At 41.5% G+C, this 21,660-nt stretch overlaps 1 protein-coding gene across 1 annotated transcript in view; it reads right to left on the bottom strand.

The window, feature by feature from the left end:
• Positions 1–21,660, bottom strand: part of ESR2 (estrogen receptor 2) — a 59,629-nt gene that overhangs the window by 6,172 nt on the left and 31,797 nt on the right. The window contains exons 4-7 of the mRNA XM_074956360.1: positions 20,064–20,366; positions 12,367–12,505; positions 10,736–10,869; positions 4,551–4,731 (exon numbers count right to left, since the gene is read on the bottom strand). Coding sequence (XP_074812461.1) covers positions 4,551–4,731; positions 10,736–10,869; positions 12,367–12,505; positions 20,064–20,366 — 757 coding nt within the window. The remainder of the gene's footprint in view (positions 1–4,550; positions 4,732–10,735; positions 10,870–12,366; positions 12,506–20,063; positions 20,367–21,660) is intronic.

Here is a 21,660-nt window from a genome sequence, read left to right as displayed (position 1 = left end):
GCACCCATCTGACGTCCAGAGTATGCACCCTGCATTCCTCATTCGTTGCATGAGGCTTTGGACAAAGGACTGATAAGTATATGTCTTGACCAATATGAAACTGGGAGACGACCTTGGACAGAAAAGCCAGGTGCGGATGCAGCTGGACCTTGTCCTTATAGAAGACCCTATAAGGCAGCTCCAATGTGAGTGTCCTGATCTCGCACACCCAATGGGCTGGGGTTATAGTGACCAGGAAGGAGCAGGAAGCAAAGGGTTCGAAGGGGGGACCCATGAGCCTTGACAGCACAAAATTCAGGTCCCAAGCAGGGGACTGGGTCCCGGACATGTGGGTAAAGGCACTCCAGACCTTTCAGGAACCATGCCATCATGGGATGGGCAAAGACCAACCTGCCTTGAAACGGAGGGTGGAACGCCAAAATGGCCACCAGGTGTATCTTGACCAAAAGGTAGTGACAGGACCTGGAGTTTAAGGTGCAGCAAAATAGTCCAGGATGTCCTGCAGCAGTGTTGGGCCTCGGATCAACACATGAACCTCTTCCACTTCACCACGCAAGTAGCCCTGGTGGAGGGTTTCCTGCTGCCCAGCAGGACCTGTTGGACACCAGCAGAGCACACCCATTCGTCCACACTTAGCCATGCAGCAGCCAAACTGTAAAGTGCAGCGTCGCCAGGTTCGGATGCAGCAGATTGGCCGGATCTCCTGTCCCAGAACCAGGGCAAAGAGGTAGCTGCAGAGGGGTGGCTGTCGAAAAACTCAGCAGCATGCCAAACTGGTGTTGACGAGGCCACGCTGGGGCTATGAGGATAATGGAAGCTTTGTCCTGCTTCACCTTTAGCAGGACCCTGTGGACCAATGGCACTGGCGGGAAGGTGTACATCAGCATTCCTGACCACGGAAGCAGGAAGGCATCTGACACAGAGCCCCTGTCACTGCCCTGCAGAGACAGAACATGTGGCACTTTGTGTTCTGTCTGGACGCAAACAGGTCCACCTGGGGAGTCCCCCACCTGCGGAAGATTAGGCTGAGCACCTCCGGATGAAGTGACCATTTGTGGCAAGATGAGAAGGTCGTGCTGAGGCAATCTGCCAGGATGTTCTTGGTTCCAGGTAGATGAGCGGCTACCAGATGAATGGCATGCCGCACCCAAAAGTCCTAGAGACTGAGCGCCTGACAAAGGGTCCAAGACCTGGCGCTGCCCTGCCTATTGATGTAATACATCGCAACTGTATTGTCCATCAGGACGTGCACAACCTTGCCTTTCAGGTGGAGCAAGAACACCTGGTAGGCCAGGCGAACCACTCTGAGCTCCCTGAAATTGATATGTAGGGCTAGATCATTTTGTAGCCAAAGGCCCTGGGTGTTGAGCCCGCCCAGGTGGGCTCCCCAGCCCAGATCTGACACGTCCAAGACAGGATCGCAAAGGGAACTCCTTGCAGCACTGACCAGCCACCAGTCCAGGTACGAGATGATGTGGCTCGGCACCATGACCACTCAGTCCAGGTCATGTCTGCTGGGGACATAAACTGAGGCCAGCCACACCGGCAGAGACTGCAGATAAAGTCGGGCATGGCTGACCACGTACGTGCACGTGGTCATGTAGCCCCATCAGTCACAAGCATAGTCTTGGATGGCTCTTTATGTGGGAGATCAACAGCTGAGCCATGCAGAGTACAAATCCACCTGAAACCAGTGGGCATGTACTCAGCACAGCTCAGCCATGCCACCACAGCTGCTAGCTGTGCTACCGTGGCTATACTATTTATACTCAAGCTAGCTCGACGAGAACTAGCATGAATACATGTACATAAGCAAGGGAATCATATGCCTAGCTCATAGTGTAGACATAGCCTCAGATGGAAACCTGCTTCTATGCTTTTTGGAGAAAGAGTGCTGAGACCTCCTTCTTTCATGGTGGGAGGAGGGAATTACACCAGCATCAGCAGAAGAATGCTTTGATGAAGAAGCAGGAGCTCTAGAAGTTAAGGCAGAGAAAATAGCTGCCGGGGCACTTTTTAAGGAGGACTGCTCGGAGCCCAAAGGATCCTGCCTTCCTGGTCTAAGACAGCCCTCACAGAAGACAGAGGTAGTACCTTACATAGGAGGAAGAGCTTTTACTTGAGCATCTCTCACTTTCATTGTTCATTTAAAAAACTAATGACAAAGCACATTTCTTGGTGACGCACCAGTTATTAACGGGAACAGCTGCCTCACATGATGAACAATACTTAAAACCAGGATATTACTGATCAACCATGAAGCTGAAGAAAAACATAAAAGAATTCACCTAACTTACACTACATAGCTAACCCTAAACTATGGTAAGAGAACTACGTACAAATACTAGTGGAGAAGTGCAAGAGCCAGGGACACTGTTCTTTCAGTCCCATCTTGCAGCCACAAACACTAAAAAGAACGGACAGTCAGCTGGTTTCCCTTTATGCTCTTGGGCATGTGATGTGTAGGCGTGACCCAATGGATGCTGCTGGTCAAAAGATTCTGATCTTGAATACAGAGGGCACATGTGTATCAGAAGTGGCATACATATAGGAAAGCACTCAAAGAAGAATTTTGTATTCCACACAAAGTCCTGACTGAAGGCTGAGCTGTTCAGGGACATATAGTAGTGTCCCATGGGATGGACATCTGTTGTCTTACAGGAAGCATGTACACATGCCCACACTTTCTAAACCACTCAGCAAAAGAATATTCGATTTTGAAAAAAGAACTAGAAGAAGAAATCAGACTTTAGGCCAGGGACTGACATGAATGCCAAAGCACACTTGACCTGGTGATCCACAAAACAGCATTGGAAATTTCAGAATGATTTTGAAGGAGACACATTACTGCTCTTTTAGCCAGAAGGGAAAAAAATTAAAAGTGAAAGAAGTGAAGTGCTAAAAAGAAATGAAAAGGATATACTATTTGGAGGATATATGTAGAGGATTTATTTAAAATAATGAATTATAGATATAAGCAGGGTCTGAATGAATGCTTCCCTGACAGCTAACTGGGAGGGGGAGAGACTTTGGGTGTGTTTATGTAAATACAGTTTGCTCTGCTTACATATTCAACAGACACAGTGATGTCAAAGTGATCAACTTTGGCTGGTGTTGGGTACAATCACCTTAGTACTAAATGCAGGGGTAGTGAAATATGGTTACCAATGTTGTAATTATTGTAGGAATACAGGAAAGCAGGACTGTGCTTAGCCTGTCTCAAATGAGGGGGCCACCCTCAGCTGAAAGAATCTCATTAAGCCAGGGGCTCGAATGTCAGAGCCCTAGGAAAGTAAGAGAGGTAGGGACAGGTATCCCACAAAGGAGGCTGCACATCCTCATCAAGGGTCCTCCCTAGACTGGTTTAACCTGTTCCTTCCCACTGTTCAAAGAATAGTGCTAAATAGGCTTTATAGGAGCTTGTTTGTTATGTTAAATGCCCAATCAGAGCTGAAATCAATTGTGGTAGGACTGTGTTTCTGCCCTGCCTGCTAAGAGTTAAAAATCACAAAGATGAAATCACTGAGCTGGGGCAGTGTTTCTGCCAGCCTGCAAAGAGCTGAAAATTACTAAGAAACTGTTGTGCAGAGGTCACACCAGAGAGGCAGGTGGCAGCAGACGGCAACTGACATCTGGTGAACGAGTAGCTGGTTTGGCGGAGAGGCGCAACAAGAGCAGTGAGCAGGCGGCCAGGAGGGCGGCGGTGGGGAGGCACAACACGAGCAACCAGCAGGTGGAGACGTGCAGCAAGACCAGTGAGCAGGCGGCCGGCAGGAGCGGTCGGTGAGTGGCCAGGAAGGTGGCTCGCAGAGAGGGGTGGCAAGCAAGTGCCCAAGCAGTGGAGTAAGTAAGGTACTTCTTTACCCCACCTGGGGGTGGAGGTGAACTCTGCAGATGCACCTCTGAACTCTGGGTCTGCATTGACCAAGGACAGCAACTGTGAGTGGGGTACAGAGAAGGGTTGGGCACAGGAAAGAGATTTTTGGGTTGATGGACTTAAGAACCTGAGGGGGAAAGGACACTGCCCAGCCTACTTGGGGGTGGGTCTTTTACTCATGGTTTATGTTTATGAACCATGTTTGTGGTGTTTTCCTAAATTAATGCTGAGGTACTTTCCTCCTTTTATTAAAAGTTTCTTTTCTACACTCAGACTCTATGCCTGTGAGTGGGGAAGCATTGCCTCTCAGAGGCACCCAGGGGTGGTGTGTAAATTTCCCAGGTTACTGGGTGGGGGCTCAAGCCCGTTCTGTGTTGTATCAATGGAAAGGAACCCCTACATATTGAACCCAGCCCTGGTTGCTGCTGGCTCCACGTGACAGAAGCGTTACATAAGATATGCACTTTAAGGTGGATGCAATGTGCTGCATGTCAAAGTGATTTGAGTACATTATTTAGTTAATCCTGTCAATTTAGAATAATCTTACAATGAATGCCCTAAAAGGATGATATCAGGATTTTTCCACAGGGATTTCAAGAGCTTGGTCGAGCTTTGTTTGCTTTAACAACAAATATTAAAACCTGAAAGAGATACATAATTCTGTTAAATATACCTTGCATGCCTGACATGAGAAAGTAACATCAACAAGTTAGCCAAACGAGTTGTCTGTTGCTGAGATGGGATTCCACTCTTTGCAATAACCCACACCAAAGCATCAGTTACTGCATTAAGCAAGTGATGTAGCTTCCTGTTGCTTTCAGGTTCTTCTGCAGCAGCTGATAATGGAAACATACCTAAACAAAAAGACAGAAAAGCATTACAACTCACCAGAAAAAACATGAGCATGGATTGCCTTTGGATGCTATTTTTCAATAGAAACAAATAAAATAAATTCCAAGTCCTATTAAAATTGTATGCTATGATGCTTCATGTTAGAAACTTTTTTACTCATCAATTCTGTCATGCCATTTGCATACTTAAGTATGCAATCTTATAACTACATTAACAACAATTGGCTTTTAATATCTTCTAAAGATACAGGGCCAGATACTTAGGTTTGGCTGAGCTTCACTTTATCTTTGCATTTTCCAATTTTGGATGTCCCCAGGGGTTACTCCGGCCCTTTGTTTAAGTAAAAGCACTTTCATGGCTGCTCTAACAGCTCCCGCCCCTCTCTGAAACAGCTCCTACATAGGGATGGGGCCAGGAGCAAAATGGTATATAAGTGGCTTAAACACTTTGCTGGATCAGGGCTTTAATGCTTATCAAGTGAGTGAGGAAGGCACTGTGCATGATGTACAGCCAACTCCTTGGCTCTACGTGCTCTAACTTCCTTACAAGTCAGAAATTTGTCATAATACTAGCATAAACTGTGAAATGTTAAAAGATGCATTAAGGACAGAAACAAAAGAAATTAATCAGGGAAGACTGTGGGAGGACCAGGCAAGCAAGTAGTTGAAACCAGCATTATTGATGGAGCAGAGGAGACCAATGTGACAAAACAGAGCTGGATAATTAGGAAAGGGCATAGTTGTAAAGGGCCTTGAAGGTTATGACATGAATCTTGAATTTAATATGGTGGAACAACAATGGAGGGATTCCCAAAGGGAGATGATGGGGGTCACAGTGGCTGCAAAGGAAGATTGTCTTAACAGATGCATTTTGCATGGATTGGAGAAGGCCAATGTGGATTTTAAGAAGGCCCGAGAGGAGGCTGCAGTAATCAGGATGAGAAATGAAGAGGGCTTGGAAGAGAGTTAGCTGCATGGATGAGAAAGAAAACATTAGCTTTTAAAAATATTACGGAGATAGTAGCAGCAAGTTTGAAGACAGCCTGGATGTGTGGGGCACGAGAATGGAAGGGGTTGAAGATTAGATTTGGTCACGTGGATTTTTTTTTTTTTTAAACAGCTGCAGTTTGCTGTAAGCAAAAGGCAAATCTTGATGGTGTATGTTGCTTTTTAAAAAATTCAATAATTATCTCAATGAAGCTCCATAAGAATAGTTTAAATTTGCAAATGTGAAGAACATTCCTATTAGAAGGCCATTATCACAAAGTGAAGCAATCAAGAAATTCACTTGTTGAAGCCACAAACCAAGGGCAGCAAACTGGCTAAAGAATATACAACTACACTGTTGTATGGTTACATGACTGGAGAAAAAGAAAAAATGGTTACTCACCTTCTCGTAAATGTTGTTCTTTGAGATGTATTGCTCATATCCATTCCAATTAGGTGTGTGCGTGCCATGTGCACAGTCATTGGAAAGTTTTTCCCTAGCAGCACACGTTCAGTCAGCTGTGGAGCCCCCTGGAGTGGCACCTCCATGGCAGTGAATATAGGACCCTGCTAACCCAGTGCCTTCTCAGTTCCTTCTTGTCAGCTACTCCAACAGAAGGGAAGGGTGGGTTTGGAATGGATATGAGCAACACATCTTGAAGAACAACAGTTACGAGAAGGTGAGTAACCGTTTTTTTCTTCGAGTACTTGCTCATTTTGATTCCAATTAGGTGACTCCCAAGCCCTACCCAGGAGGTGGGGTCGGAGTTAGGGAATCACTGACTGGAGCACCACTCTGCTGAATGCTGAATCGTCTCTGGCGTGCTGGGTAATTGCGTAATGCGAGGTGAAAGTATGAACCGAGGACCATGTTGCCATCCTGCAGATCTCCTGTTTCAGGACCTGAGGCAGGAATGCCACTGAGGCGGCCTGCACTCTTGTGGAATGTGCCGTTAGTGCAGGGGCTGGGACTTTGGCTAACTCATAGCATGCCCAGATACAGGATGTGATCTTCGATGAGATCCTCTGCAATGAGACCGAGAGTCCTTTAATCTGGTCTGCCATGAACAGCTGGTTCAACTTACGGAACGGCTTTGTGCATTCAATGGAAAAGGTCAGCAGTGCCACCCTGTGTAGCTGATCCCGGTGCACCTGGCTGTCAGTCGGGTGCGGCCCAGAGGAGGAAGTCCCCACTACCGCCTCATCCAGCAGAGGTACAGGGTCCTCCTGGCCCTCCGGGATGTCCTACTCAGCTCCACGCTCCTCGGCAACTACTGCGGGTTCGGTGCCAGAGGTGAGAATAGGAGCTGGAGGCGGCTTTGCACCCCGCACCGGTGTCATCTCGGAGCCTTGAGGAGTGGGATGACTCGCCGCTGCCAGAGACACTCACGGCTCTGATACCACAGAGTGGGAGCCCCTAGAATGAGTGCCCTGGGTTTGGCGATAGGCCTACAGCACCCAGAAGGGCCACTGGGTAGGCACCTGCCACTGCACCTGCTATGGCACCACACGCACATCCTGTCTGCGGTGGTCCAACCTGCTCCAGTTGTGCTAAGAATAATGAGACTCCACCTCCAAGTCCGATGACATGGACCAGGAATGCGAAGGTCATGGCTTTGCCGAGTGGAGCAGTGCCAGGGATCGGTGTCGTGAGTACGGCGCTGCTGAGCGGTGCCGGGACCAGGAGCGGTGCCGGGGACTGGTGCCGCGTCAAAGATGGAGTCGGGGACCGTCATAGTGATCTTCTCATCGACATCACTGGCTTGCCTCTAGACGGTGCCCCAGGCTGAACTACTAGAGGCTTATCCCGAATGGCTAGGGACGGGGGAGCCGTCATCGCTATTAAGTCCCGCACAGCCTCAAAGGTATCTGCCGTGGATGGCAACTCTATGTCCTCCACCTGACACTCCTGATCAGGAAAGTCCACCGGCACCGGACTCAACAGCCCTCCTTGCTGGGCCAAAGTCAACGGTGCCGACTCTTGTGCCATTGGCTCCAGGTGCTCTTCCATAGGATGCACTCTGGCAGCACTGTCCGAGGCAGCAGCTCTCAGTGTGGGCGAGTGCTCCCTGTCCGATTTTCAGTGCCACTTCTATGGCACTGGAGAGTGGGATCTGTGCTGTGCCTCCTCCACTGGTTTCGGTGCTGGGGAGCACCAGTGCCAAGAGTATAGGCATAGTCCTTCCTTGGCACCATCTCAGGCACGGAGGCTGGGGCACTCCGCACGGAGGAGCTCAGTACCAGATCCTGCCAGCCCGAGGCTGGTTGAGGATGAAGGTCCACCTCCATTAGGAGCTGTTCAAATCGGAAGTCCCGCTCCTTCTTCATCCTGGGGTGGAAGAAACAGTTACCTACCTTTCGTAACTGTTGTTCTTTGAGATGTGTTGCTCATGTCCTTTCCATTTTAGGTATGCGTGCGCCCACGTGCACAGTTGTCGGAGATTTCTGCCTTAGCGGTATCCATAGGGCTGGCTGTGGCACCCCCTAGAGTGGCGCTCCCATGCAGCAGTATATCAGGCGCCACCAGCCCTGCACCCTCTCAGTTCCTTCTTGCCAGCAACTCTGACAGAGGAGTAGAAGGGGGGTAAATGGAATGGACATGAGCAACACATCTCGAAGAGCACAGTTACAAAAGGTAGGTAACAGTTTTTTCTTCTTTGAGTGCTTGCTCATGTAGCTTCCATTCTAGGTGATTCACAAGTAGTATCCATGGAGGTGGGTTTGGAATTCACAGCTTAGCGGCTTGCAGCATTGCCCTACCAAAGCCAGCATTGTCCTGGGCCTACTGGGTCAGCACATAGTGGGACGTAAAGGTATGGACAGATGACCAGGTGGCCGCTCTGCAGATGTCCTGAATAGGCACCTGGGCCAGAAAGGCTGCTGAGGAGGCCTGCGCCCTGGTAGAGTGGGCAGTGACAATCACCGAAGGCGGCAGCACCTTTACTTGGTCACAGCAGAAGTGACTGCAGGCCGTGATCCAAGAAGAAATTGTTTGAGTGGATACAGAGCAACCTTTCATCCTGTTGGCCACGGTGATGAATAATTGCGTCAACTTACGGAACGGCCTTGGTTCTGTCAATGTAGAATGCAAGAGCCCTCCGGACATCCAAGGCATGTAGCCTACGCTCCTCCTCAGATTTATGCGGCTTTGGAAAGAAGACCGGTAAGTAAATGTCCGATCGCAGGTCTGCTGCAGATTATACTACAGCTGCAGATAATTTTGCCTTTGTCAGCAACTGGAGAAGATTGAAAAGAGAGCTTTCTGTAAACTACAGTTCACACTCGAAAGTCAATAGATAGTGTTCTATCTATTGATATAGAATTTAACAAAAAGATCCCATTCTGACCCACAGAAAGGAATAAAAGAACAGTGATTACAGAACTATATTAAAGGCACCATAGTAAAAAGTAAAACAATTTAGTAGTTGTTTGAGAGCTTATGGTGTTTTAGATACCTGCAAATTGCAATAAGAAAATATATCAGATCCTTGAATAACCCTAAGTCTAAGCACCCTTTTAGCTTTTGTCTGCAGTACTTCAGAGAGCAGAGAGGTGACTTGTCATGAAAATCTGGACAACAAATTATTATTATTAGGTTATCCCATGTACTGGAAATTAGAATAATGTGAAATTCTCTTTTACTGTTATCACACTGCTCATTCAAAAGCAAAGACTCTTCAGCATATGAGACAGAGACATAGAAAAAGGGCCAGACCCTCAAATAAGGTCCAAAGAGTGTAGATGCTCTTGTAAAAGTAGATGCTTTTGTAACTCAGTATCTGTGCTTGTTTTGCAAGCTTGAAATCTATAATATGGTCCTCCCTGAGCATTAGGATTTGAGCAAAACTTTTAAAAAAACGTGTTGACAATAATAAATAAATAAATAAAAGGATAAAATTCTGTTTTCTGTTAAAATACTGGTATTTTACTTATTTATGGATCGACAACAGCTGGACATAAGTATCTCAGATTCCCCTTCAGAATTATGCTGAGGCTGCATACTGAAAATAGTAGATATAAACAATATCATATTTTATTTATACAGATGTTGTTTTGGGTCACATCACTACACAATGGACTCTGGGATGAAATGATTACAGCAAAACTTTTAAAAAAACGTGTTGACAAAAATAAATAAATAAATAAAAGGATAAAATTCTGTTTTCTGTTAAAATACTGGTATTTTACTTATTTATGGATCGACAACAGCTGGACATAAGTATCTCGGATTCCCCTTCAGAATTATGCTGAGGCTGCATACTGAAAATAGTAGATATAAACAATATCATATTTTATTTATACAGATGTTGTTTTGGGTCACATCACTACATAATGGACTCTGGGATGAAATGATTACAGCAAAGTCTGCCAAGAACAAGGCCAATACACCGGTGGTTCATGTTATGTAAGAGAATGTAAACCAGGGATGTAGTTCTCAAAAACATTTTGCGGATCATCTGAAAGCTTTAAATTATTTCTGCTGATGAATTATAATGAAAATAAAATCAAACACCACACAGTTTATTTCAATTAAGTTGCTTTGGCAGTATCTGAGATAACTGTGGTATCAAGGGAGCAAAGGGGACGCAGACGGCAGCCCAGAGGGGCTTACCCACATCACAAATGCCCCTGATTCAGAAGGATAGGAGCAGAATTTCCCACTGATCAGGAGGCTCCAGCAATTTTAAAAGGACAAGCCTCTGACCTTTCTGTGGGCCATAAACTCCACTCCCTGATGAGAACTTACAGACTTTTGAGTTCCTTTTACCAGGTTTTACCCTGGAATGCCACCCAAAAATATCTATCTGTCTAATAATAATAATAAAACTTAGGACTTGACTGAATATACCAAACAAAAAGCCATTAAAATTTTAGTAACAAAAAACACTTTCTATTTTTTCTTTCATTCTTTTTCAATGGTTCACATGTCCTTTGATATTTTTGCCAATTTTAGACACAGATTTTTTCCCCTAAATAGTCAGCACAACTTGACATACCTCAAGGGCAAACATGTACTCACTGGAATTGAGAAGAATCATAGCCTTGACACACAGATACTCCTTGTGCTGTAATTTCAGCTCTCGAAATCTTGATGTTGTGGCCAGGAGCATGTCAAAGATTTCCAGAATTCCTTCTACACATTTCCCCTCATCCCTATATCAATATAGAACAAAGAGATGATCCCCCTGCCCAAAAGAGCTTACAATTTAGGTATAAGAAAAGAGACAACAGATAGAGACGGGAGTACAAGGAAACAATTACACAATATTGGTCAGCATGATCGACAGCGATCTCAGCTCACTAGCTGCCTGTGGTCAAGTTTTTTTGTAGGCATCACAGCAAAGGAAAATTTTAAGGAGCGATTTGAAGAAGGACAAGCTATCATTGATTTAAAAGAGAAAAGTGAACTTTACAAATAACTTTGTTTGAGAAGGTACATTCCCTACAGTAGCTGAAGATCTCCATAAAAATCGGATCACAGACCACATATAACTTCTTGAAAACTTTTTTTTAATTTACAGAATACCCTTAATGTCTGCAGACCCAGGCTCTGCCCTACCTTGCAGAGAGGAGGGAATGTATACAACAGGCAATCCATATTCAGAACATACCTGCTTCTATAAAAATCCAATGCATAACACATTTTTCTTAGTAATTTCTTTAGCATTGTCTTGAACAAAGCATATCCTTGAAATGATTTTTATGTAAGTAAATCAACATTTATGCCATATCATTTGGTAACAGAATTTGTTTCCCTTGCTACAGAACCAGTATTGCCTTTTAACTATCTGCAGCCTATAAAATGAGATCTTGTATCTCACTCAGGCACATTACAGTTACAGATCTGAATATTTGCTTCTTTCCCCCAGAGGTGCAAAGTGCTTAAGAAACAATATTTTAGGGCCAGGTAGGAGAGTAGATTACTTCATTGACTCTTCACCTTTGGGACCCTAGCGCCCAATTTCTGATTAGGTCTTGCAGAGAATTGTTCATAGTACATCCCATCCAACTGGCACACACTGCTATGCAGATGCCTGAAAATGGCAATATGGTCACTTGTAACATATCGAATTAACTCAACTGAAGAAAAGTTTTCAGTTTATTTTATTTACCTAACACACAGACATACAGCTATTCCTTACTTCACTAACATTGCAAAGCCTGATATTTTTTCCATATTTAGAAACATTGGTGTACTGTAATGATACTGCAAATGGAAAAGATGCTATAGAAGTATATTTAGGTGGGGATCAGATGATATTTTTGGTAACATATCTAGTCTTTCTTGGGGAAATCTAGTAGCTATAAAAACTAAATTTTAAATTGTGTTTTTTAAAAATTTGGTAAGTGTCTAGAGCTCTGGACAGACACTACAGAAATCAGCAAATACTGGTATGTTGAACATAATCATTTATGACAGAAATTATTAAGGAACTCACAAGTTTGATCCACCTGACAATATTATTTTTGTCTAGAGTTCTTGATCTACTGGAGAGATTAGGAACCTCACGACATTATTTTTTACAGTATCATTTCCTTGCACTTTCAAATGTGAAATGTTAATAGTATCCCTAATGGCTATATGCTCCCTTTTACCATATGCTGAAATTAAACATACATCAAAAGAGACTAATTTATATTTTTCCTCACCTCTCTAATACAAGATCCGGTGCAAAAATTAGTTTGCCAGGATAATCAATCGACCTCCACATCAGACCCACCATTAAAACTTCCATCCAACAACTCTCCAAGAGCCTCACTTGGTCATACAGACTGAGCTCTATGAAGCCTAGAACAATGAAATAGTAACATCAGACATGTCCACCTATTTGTTTCATTAATTTGTAAAAAAGAAAAGGTTAAAAAGAGAGCACAGAAAATATCTCAAACACTAGAAGAAAATAGTCACAAGTTATATGTTGTGGAGAAAACTTACCACAAAACACTTTTAAAATCATGAAGAATCATACCTGTGCTACTGCTTTTACATATAGGATGAAATTCCTCTGTATGCACAGCCAGCTCTAGGTCTACACACCTCTCTGTGCAAGGTAAATTTCTATTAGCAGCAACAAAGGAACAGAAGAAGCAGTAGCAGAGTGTAACTCATTAAATTCCATTCTACTGCTCCTACTGGGGAACTGATCCTCCGCTACGGCTCCTAGTAGGACGCTGCTGGGGTACAGAGGATGATTAAGAGAAACAACAACAACAGAGATAAACGGGTGAGAGAATACACAAAGAAAATTAAAAATGGAAGAAAAAAAGGGTAAAATGTAATGAGGCTCAAAAATCAAGGAGGTACAAACAGAACAAGGGACCAGACCAGTGGTCCAATCTCAGTGCACCCGTGTTCACAACCCAGCTTAAGCCTTGTCAAACCTGGGTATCTATAGTTAGACAACGAAACAAGGTGCCTGAATTCCAAACACCCATAATTCCTCTAAAACCCCATAGTGGAAAATCATGAAGCAACCTGACCATAGATGCAGTTTGTTCCTAACCCCTTTCAATCAGATTAGATTTTTATATCCTGAGATTTTATAGCCACTCAGGTTCTTGTTATCCTGCCTAATATATCTGTGGATGTTCTCATTATTCATAAAAATGCCCAATTCCTTTTTTAATCTATTCAACTACTGGACCTGATGTATAGTGGTAATGAGTTCCACATGTTCCTATACATTTTGTAAAAAGTATTCCTTTTGTGTACGTTTTAAATGTATTGCCATTCAATAGCCCCTTCTTATAGAAAGAGAAAGGGAAAATAGGAGTTTCCAATTTACCTTCTCTAGACCCAGGGTTCTCTATTGATTCTTCTGTTCTCTATGATTCTTCTGCCATGGAATTTACTGTGAAATTCACTGCTTGCTGCAGGTTGTGCTCTAGAACATTTGTTTTCAATAAGTGAGGTATATTTTTGAATTGAAAATGCCTGCTTTGTAGAAGTTGTCAGTGTGAAGCTGGAGGTTTTGGTTGCTATGGGATGGGCAGTTGGGGCTTCTGGAATCTGTTCTGGCATGGGAGGCAGTATGGGATTGTGTTCTTGTTAAAGTGATCTGCAGTGAAATAGTTAACAGTGCTAGCATTTACATTGTTGTCTGTAGACTTCAGTGTTAACATTCCATTGTGATAAATGGGGCAGCTCATGCTTTTCAGAGCTATTGTTTTAGGCAGTCTGTAGACACAGGAAGACACAATTATGTCATGAGGTCTAGAAATATACATTTTAAATAATGAAAACTTGTGTTGTGGTAACAACAAATCAAACAATATTAAAATAAACAACACTGGCTACTGTATGGATTGTGTAATTTTTTCATATTTAATTTAATAAAAACATCAGTTTTTAATTTGCAGCCGGTATAGCATTACTGCCAGTGTCACAGAATCCAGATCCAATTGTCGCACAGAGTCTTATCTATTTTGTATACCTCTATTATGTGCCTCTTTGTAGGTGTCTTCTCAAAATGAAGATTTAGGTCAGACAAAGCCAGAGAAGACTAAGAAAAATCATTGGGACCCATATCAAAGTTAAGCAAATGTGCATCACTTTGCTGAGATGTAAATTAACTGTAACCATGCAGGAATAGGACCGGTCACTTCAGACAGTGCAAGGAAAACTTTTGATCAATGTACAGTGGCAGCCAAAAAAGCATACCAAAAACCCCCCGCCAATACACAAAAACAAAATTGGCAGTATAATAAATGAAATTTTAAATGTTACAATTTCATTCCTAAAATAAAAATGTTCTAATGCCACTATATAAATCAAATGGTACGCTCTCACCTGGAATATTGTGTTTGGTTCTGGTCACTCTATTTCAAAAATCCTACTAAGCTATGGAACTCAATGGTATATAGTGGGAATGAGTTCTAGACACCGTATTTCTATGGTCGGTGTAATACAGGAGGTCAGATTAGATGATCACAATAAGAACGGCCATACTGGGTCAGTCCAAAGGTCCATCTAGCCCAGTATCCTGTCATCCAACAGTGGCCAATGCCAGGTGCCCCAGAGGGAATGAACAGAACAGGTAATCATCAAGTGATCTATCCCCTGTCACCCATTCCCAGCTTCTGGCAAACAGAGGTTAGGGACACCATCCCTGCCCATTGTGGCTAAGAGCCATTAATGGACCTATCCTCCATGAATTTATCTAGTTCTCTTTTAAACACTGTTATAGTCTTGGCCTTCACAACATCTTCTGGCAAGAAGTTGCACAGCTTGACTGTGCGTTGTGTGAAAAAATATTTCCTTTTGTTTTAAACCTGCTGCCTATTACTTGAATTTGGTGGCCCCTAGTTCTTGTGTTCTAAGAAGGAGTAAATAACCCTTCTTTCTCCACACCAGTCATGATTTTACAGACCTCTATCATATCCCCCCTTAGTCGTCTCTTTTCCAAGCTGACAAGTCCCAGTCTTATTAATCTCTCCTCATATGGCAGCCATTCCATAACCCTAATAATTTTTGTTGCCCTTTTCTGAACCTTGTCCAAGTCCAAGTCCAATATATCTTTTTTGAGATGGGGCGACCGCATCTGCATGCAGCATTCAAGACGTGGGTGTACCAATGGTCCCTTCTGACCTTTGAATCTATATGAAAAAGAATACAGCAGAAGTAGACAGTGCAGTTCCTGATCTCTAATCCGTTAAACTAGCTAACCTAAAAAGAATTTAAAAACTTTAAAAGCAAAAGTCATTATGAAGATTTCTATGCCTCTAAACAAATATTTCAGCCTTATCACACCCACTAACATCAAAAGTATATTCGGCAATAGAGAAAAAACAATGTGGCAAATTGCAGTCACAGTAGAACAATATGACCAAAAAAATACCCTGAAAAACACATTCAAATTAAAGAAAAAAAATACTTACGAAAAGCAGCTATTGCTTGCCTTCTAGGAAAGTAACAAATATAATGCGCCTACCAATTACTTTCACTTCTGCTTTGAGTGATAAAATAACTTGAAACTGAAAATGGGTTCCTTATCCAACTGCATGGGAGCAAGGATATACCATTTTCAAAAGGTCACTGAAAGTACAATTACTGCTTATTGGGCCACAGTTCAAGACCTCTGTAATTTAAATATAATTTAAGACTTTTCTTACAGAAATATATGTACCTGTAAGAAATATACCAGTATATTATAACAAAGAAAAAAAATAATTTTTCTAGTTTCTCATCTCAGAGACTGTTCTCATCTTTCCCATTATGCATCATTTTTGTAGTTAGCATAAAAAACATTCAAAAATTTGGATAAGCCAGAGTGGTTGACTAAGAAGAGGACTAGGGTCCTGGACCTGCAACCCGGGAACTGTTGGGTGCTCAGAGCTTTGAAAGTCAGACTGCTTCTTTAAAGCCTAAATATGGATTTAGGCACCTAACTTTAGGCACCCAATTTTGAAAAGTTGGCCTACTCCTACATTCTGAAGCTTAGCTATAATAATTATTTTTAAATCAGTATTACAGTAAACAAGTAAAAGTTGTGTTAACTATCACAAGAGGTAGTGTTTGCATTCCCAATTCTGAGTGCCATTCAATTTAAGTCACTTCTATTTTCTACATTGTTCTAAAACTAATAGTCTATTTTTATTCTATAAAATACAAGCTAATTAGTAAAAACAATATACACAATACTCTAATAATGCTTCTAGGATCTGTATGATGATTTCTAATTGCCTTAAGAACTGTTTTTTCATGTAGTTGGAATATCACCAAGAAAGGGATTTGATTTGCAATACTCTGAAAATAAAGACACTATAAGCATTCAAAAACCAAACCAAATAAAAACTCCGCAACAAAATATAGTAATCAGAGTTGCAATGAAAGTTCTGTTTCATGATGGACTTGAAATTTCAAAATCTGGCTCTGTTCAAACTGGATTGAAAACTGAAAATTTTATAATTCTCTGAAAAAACTGATTTTTTGTTTCAGATTATTTTAAATGCTTTAAATACAAAAGTTACAAAGAAAATGCACTAAAAAAAACCCCAAAACATAAGTTTATTTCTGGACACACTGGAACTTGTCCTCAAAACAAAATTAACCTAATTTTGCAAAATGTTGTAATTTCAACAGAACCACATATTCCAATGGAGTACAGTTCTGCTGAATTAACCCAAACAGTAACAAAACATACTGATGCACAATAGGAATCACTGTTTAGCATTCTCTTCCTTGAATTTACACACATTTTATACCACTAGTAATAAGGATGAATGATTTAGACATTCAACTTCAGAACATACAAGCCTCAGTTCTCAATCTAATCTTCTTTCTTCAACTTGCCGTGAGTTCTCACCATCTAGTTCATCTCTCAATCATGAACTCAATCCTGCAAACACTGACCACCAGATGTAATATTTGCTACCATTAGTAGTACTATGGTAGTCTTACTGGGACTACTCTTAGTGGTAAGCACTATGCTAGAAGATAAGTGTTTGCCTGGTTGAGCCCTATGATGCTGTACCTCGGTTTTCCTTTATTGTTTAAATGTTTCTTTTATTTAGCTACTATTCTGTTGGTGAATTTAGTTCTCAGGAGACTGAGGGATTAGTCATTGGCTTAGTATATGCTAAACAGTGTGGCCAAAGAGAAGGCAAGCGTCTTCATACAACTTTGTCAATGATCTGCCACTTAAATTGATGAGTCAATCTGGGTGAAATTTTTCAGCCAAAATTATTTTTCAACCAAAATTGTATATTTTTTAACAGTGAAATGTTTCATAAATTTGTGTCAGTTCTACTTAACTGTTTTGGTTAAAAAAACCCTAAAATATATTCCAAAAAAATTGAAAAATTCTGTTTCAACATTTTCTAAACAAAAGATTTCACATTTTTTAGTTCAAAATGAATGTAAAATATTTTTTTAAAAATTCAAAAACATTTATAAATAGTAAAACCAAAACAGGATGTTTTGATTGTGTCAAAAAAAAAAGCATTCAACCTGAAATTAATTTTTTGACTTTTCAATTTGCTAGAAGCTCTGAAATATTTTGTTTTCAGTTCAACTTGAAAATAAATTTTTTCTTCAATTTTTCAGAAATACCAGTGAACTGAAAAAATCTGTTTCACAACTTTCATAGAATATCAGGGTTGGAAGGTACCTCAGGAGGTCATCTAGTCCAACCCCCTGCTCAAAGCTAGACCAATTCCCAACTAAGTCATCCCAGTTAGGGCTTTGTCAATCCTGACCTTAAAAACCTCTAAGGAAGGAGATTCCACCACCTCTCTAGGTAATGCATTCCAGTGCTTCACCACCCTCCTAGTGAAAAAGTTTTTCCTAATATCCAACCTAAATCTCCCCCACTGCAACTTGAGACCATTACTCCTTGTTCTGTCATCAGCTACCCCTGAGAACAGTCTAGATTCATCTTCTTTGGAACCCCCTTTCAGGTAGTTGAAAGCAGCTATCAAATCCCCCCTCATTCTTCTCTTCTGCAGACTAAACAATTCCAATTTTCAACTTACTGGAAAACTGTTCCTATTTTTCTCCTAGTCCATTCTTGAACAAAGATTTGTGATCAGTTACATTCTGATTTTGTAAGAAGGAAAAAAAGAGAAAAGCAGTAGGTCATAACGACAGGGTTGGCATAAAACTGTAGATTTTCTAGGCCAGAACAAATAAGGTTATGCTTTAATACTTGTTCTTTGCATTACCAATAACTTAAAAATAAAATAATTCCCTTAATATCCCTAACTATTTTTGCCTCTAAGCAGAATGTGTGATAAATCTGAGCACAGTATTACATACTACTTAGCAAGCTGATGCTCTTGTATAGCAACAACAAAGTAAACTGTTAAACCATGGGACAAACTCTGTGCCTGGATACATGCATGTTGTTTTCAATTACTGTAATGGGAGCTGTTCATCAGAATTCCAGGGATAAATTTGGCCTTAACGGTTTTTAAATTATGTAGACATTTTAAATTTAATTTAATACTTAAGTGGAGAAAGATAGTCTATTCATCACTGTTGACGTATTAAAATGCTAATTTATGGTTCCTAACAAAACTGCTCTTCAGTCCACTTGCTAAAAAGGACTTAGTTAACATTACATGTGATTGCTGATCTTGTCTAATAAACAAGTGTTCACTAATTTTAAAATGCCAGATACATCATATATGATACGGTTGTTCTCTAAATCAAACATTTTTTGGCGAATTATGGAAGTAAAGAGTTTTTACTCCTGAGCGAAAGCTGTGCCACTGTGCACGTGCATAATTAATGAGTAGCACATATTTTAAATTTTTGCACAGAAAAAGCTTCTGCTGGCAAGTTGCTGCAGTTCCATCTTTGCCCACCAGAGGGCACTATGGTGATAGAACAGAGCAGCAGCTCCCAGCCTGCTAGGGAAGAGAAAGAGCCTACCTTCTTCACAGCACCTGTTTGGCCAGGTCAGGAGACAGGAGCTATGGGGAGATAGACATCATGGGGCTGCTGGGGAGTCAAGACAGGGGGTCATAAGGGCTAGTCGGCTAGGACAGGCTGGGGCAGGGGCTGAATTGGAATGGAGGTGCAGGGACACACGGGGATGGGAGATGCAGGGCCACTTGGGGACAGGAGAGGGTGTGTGGGGCAACATAGGGATGGGGGGGTGGCTGAGTGGGGGTGGAGGGAACACGTGGACAGGAGATGCAAGAATACATGGGGACAGGGGCAGATGTGCCTGACAGAATGGGAGAGGCTAGAGGTCAGCTAGGGTCTGCATGGGGGAAGCTCCCTAACAATCGCTCCCTGCCCTGCAAAAAACTTGTTCCATACTTTTCCCACACATACCCAGCAACCCTCCAAGATCACACCCAGGCTCCTTCCCAGCAATTACTTCCCTCTCCCTCAGCTCCTTCATTACCCCTGACTCCCCCAAGCCTTTGCACTGCTTCTGAAGAGTGTGGGAACTACAGTTCTGTACGGTAGTATAAATGAATTTTTCCTCAGAGTTCTATATTAATACGCCTAGTATGGAATCTATTTGTCAAAAAACATTTCCTGAATCTTTTTTGTTGTCTGTATTGTTACAGACATACTTGCTGATAGGTACTTTGAAATAAATGACCAAAAATAATTGAAACTGGTGTGATTATATTGTGTGATTTTGACAAATAAAATATGCAGAATTCTGCAGTATTTTAAAATATTGTACAAAGAATTTAGAATTTTTGTTGCAGAATTTGTAAGTTTTCCACTGCCATTTTAAAAGTAAAATCTTAAGGCCTTGAACCTACACATTCATTGCCACATTACTTCTACTTCAGAATCTAAACAATGGATTAATATTTATAGTAGAGGTATTTGCACCTAGTACAAAATTTCTATGGAAAAAAAAAGTTTTTGAAATTCTTACCAGGAATTTTCTTGGCCCAACCAATCATGTGAACCAATTCTTTGTCTGCAAGTTTTGTCAATGACATCATCATGGAGACTTCTGTAAATGGCTTGTTGGGGCGACTCACCAGCAACACATTAGGCGGTTCGGCTTCAAGTAACGTTAAAATGAACTGCTCAGGACTGAGTGCACTAAGGAGGATTTCTTTCACTCGGGTTGTATTTTCACTCTTCTTTTTAGCTTTGCCAGTGCAATGCACTTGATCTTCTGAATTACGATGCCGGCGTATGATACGATACCTACAACGTTCTCTTCTTGAACCTGAGACAAAGAAAGTTACATAATTACAATTTTTTTCTACCACAGTTTTACATGAATCCAAAGAAGGAGAAAGACAACAAAAAGTACATTCCACACTGAAGTTAGGATTTTCAAGGCACTCAGCGTTGGTTTAACTCAGCCTCCATTAAGGTCAACGGAAGCACTCTTTTAATCCAAAAGAATATAACTTAAAGTGAGCTGAATCAGGTCTGTTTTAAAATCAAAAACTCAGTGGAATAGCTCCCATTGACTTTAGTGACAAACAGATCAGGTCTTTGTCTGCAAACAAAATGGATATATACATATACAACAGAAACAAATAGAATGAGTTCTGAAAGCATGTCAATTGACCCAAGATAAACACCTCACATGGAAATACAAGCTGGGCCTTATTAAAGGCCAGAAGTTGTTTGTTTATTGTTCACTATGTCACAGAGCAAGCTGATTTGCTCTGGCTGTGAATACTACTATACTTGAGAACATCATTAATTGTACTTTGAAAAATGCGAAGAAAAAGTCTTGTTTAAAACAGGATACTTTCAAAAATCCCATAGCTAAATTTTGGGAGAAGTGAAAGCATTCAGCCTTGGCCTAACTTTCATCCCACTTTGTTGCTGAATACATTATATAACAAAAAGCTTTTGTTATTGTTGTCACTCTAGTTACTGTTAAGTGGTTATTTGTAAAATCTAGGATTTTGCTATTTAAAAATCAGAGGCATATTTAAATAATTTATCAGAAGATGTTCTTATAAACTGAAATTCTTTGGTACCATAACACTTATTTTCCTAAAATAAGTATATCTGAAGTAAAAATAAAAAGACTAAATTGTTTAGAAGTCAAATTTTTGTTTTAGCGCCATCAAAATGTTTTCTCAGTCTGAGTATCTGTCAAACTGCTGATATGTAAGAATAAGCCAGTGCTAGTATCAGATGTATTTTGGGCCTTTAATGGTCAACTAACTCTGCAATACACTTTACCAAGATCACAACACAGGGCAGCAGTCATTAGCTTTGTTTTTTCTAGCAGAATTTTCTTCAAATACCCTCTATCAAAATCTGCAGGACCCTCTTTAATCACTACAAGTTATATTTTATACTAACGTGTTCCACTCTTTTCTCCTGGTCAGGGAGCAATACTATTCCTTTAAATTATGAGTTGGAACTGAAAGCACTTGCACCACTTCACTCTCTCCACCAATAGCTATGAGTGATCCCTCTTTCAACAGGACATTTAAACGCAAACTAACTTTATCAATAGGTTATTGTTTAATTTAGAGAAAGCCAGGGACCTT

This window comes from Natator depressus, chromosome 6 (assembly GCF_965152275.1).
Source record: "Natator depressus isolate rNatDep1 chromosome 6, rNatDep2.hap1, whole genome shotgun sequence".
Taxonomy (NCBI): domain Eukaryota; kingdom Metazoa; phylum Chordata; order Testudines; family Cheloniidae; genus Natator; species Natator depressus.
The sequence above is the reverse complement of the archived record's forward strand: the minus strand, read 5'-3'. Positions and strand labels throughout refer to the sequence as shown.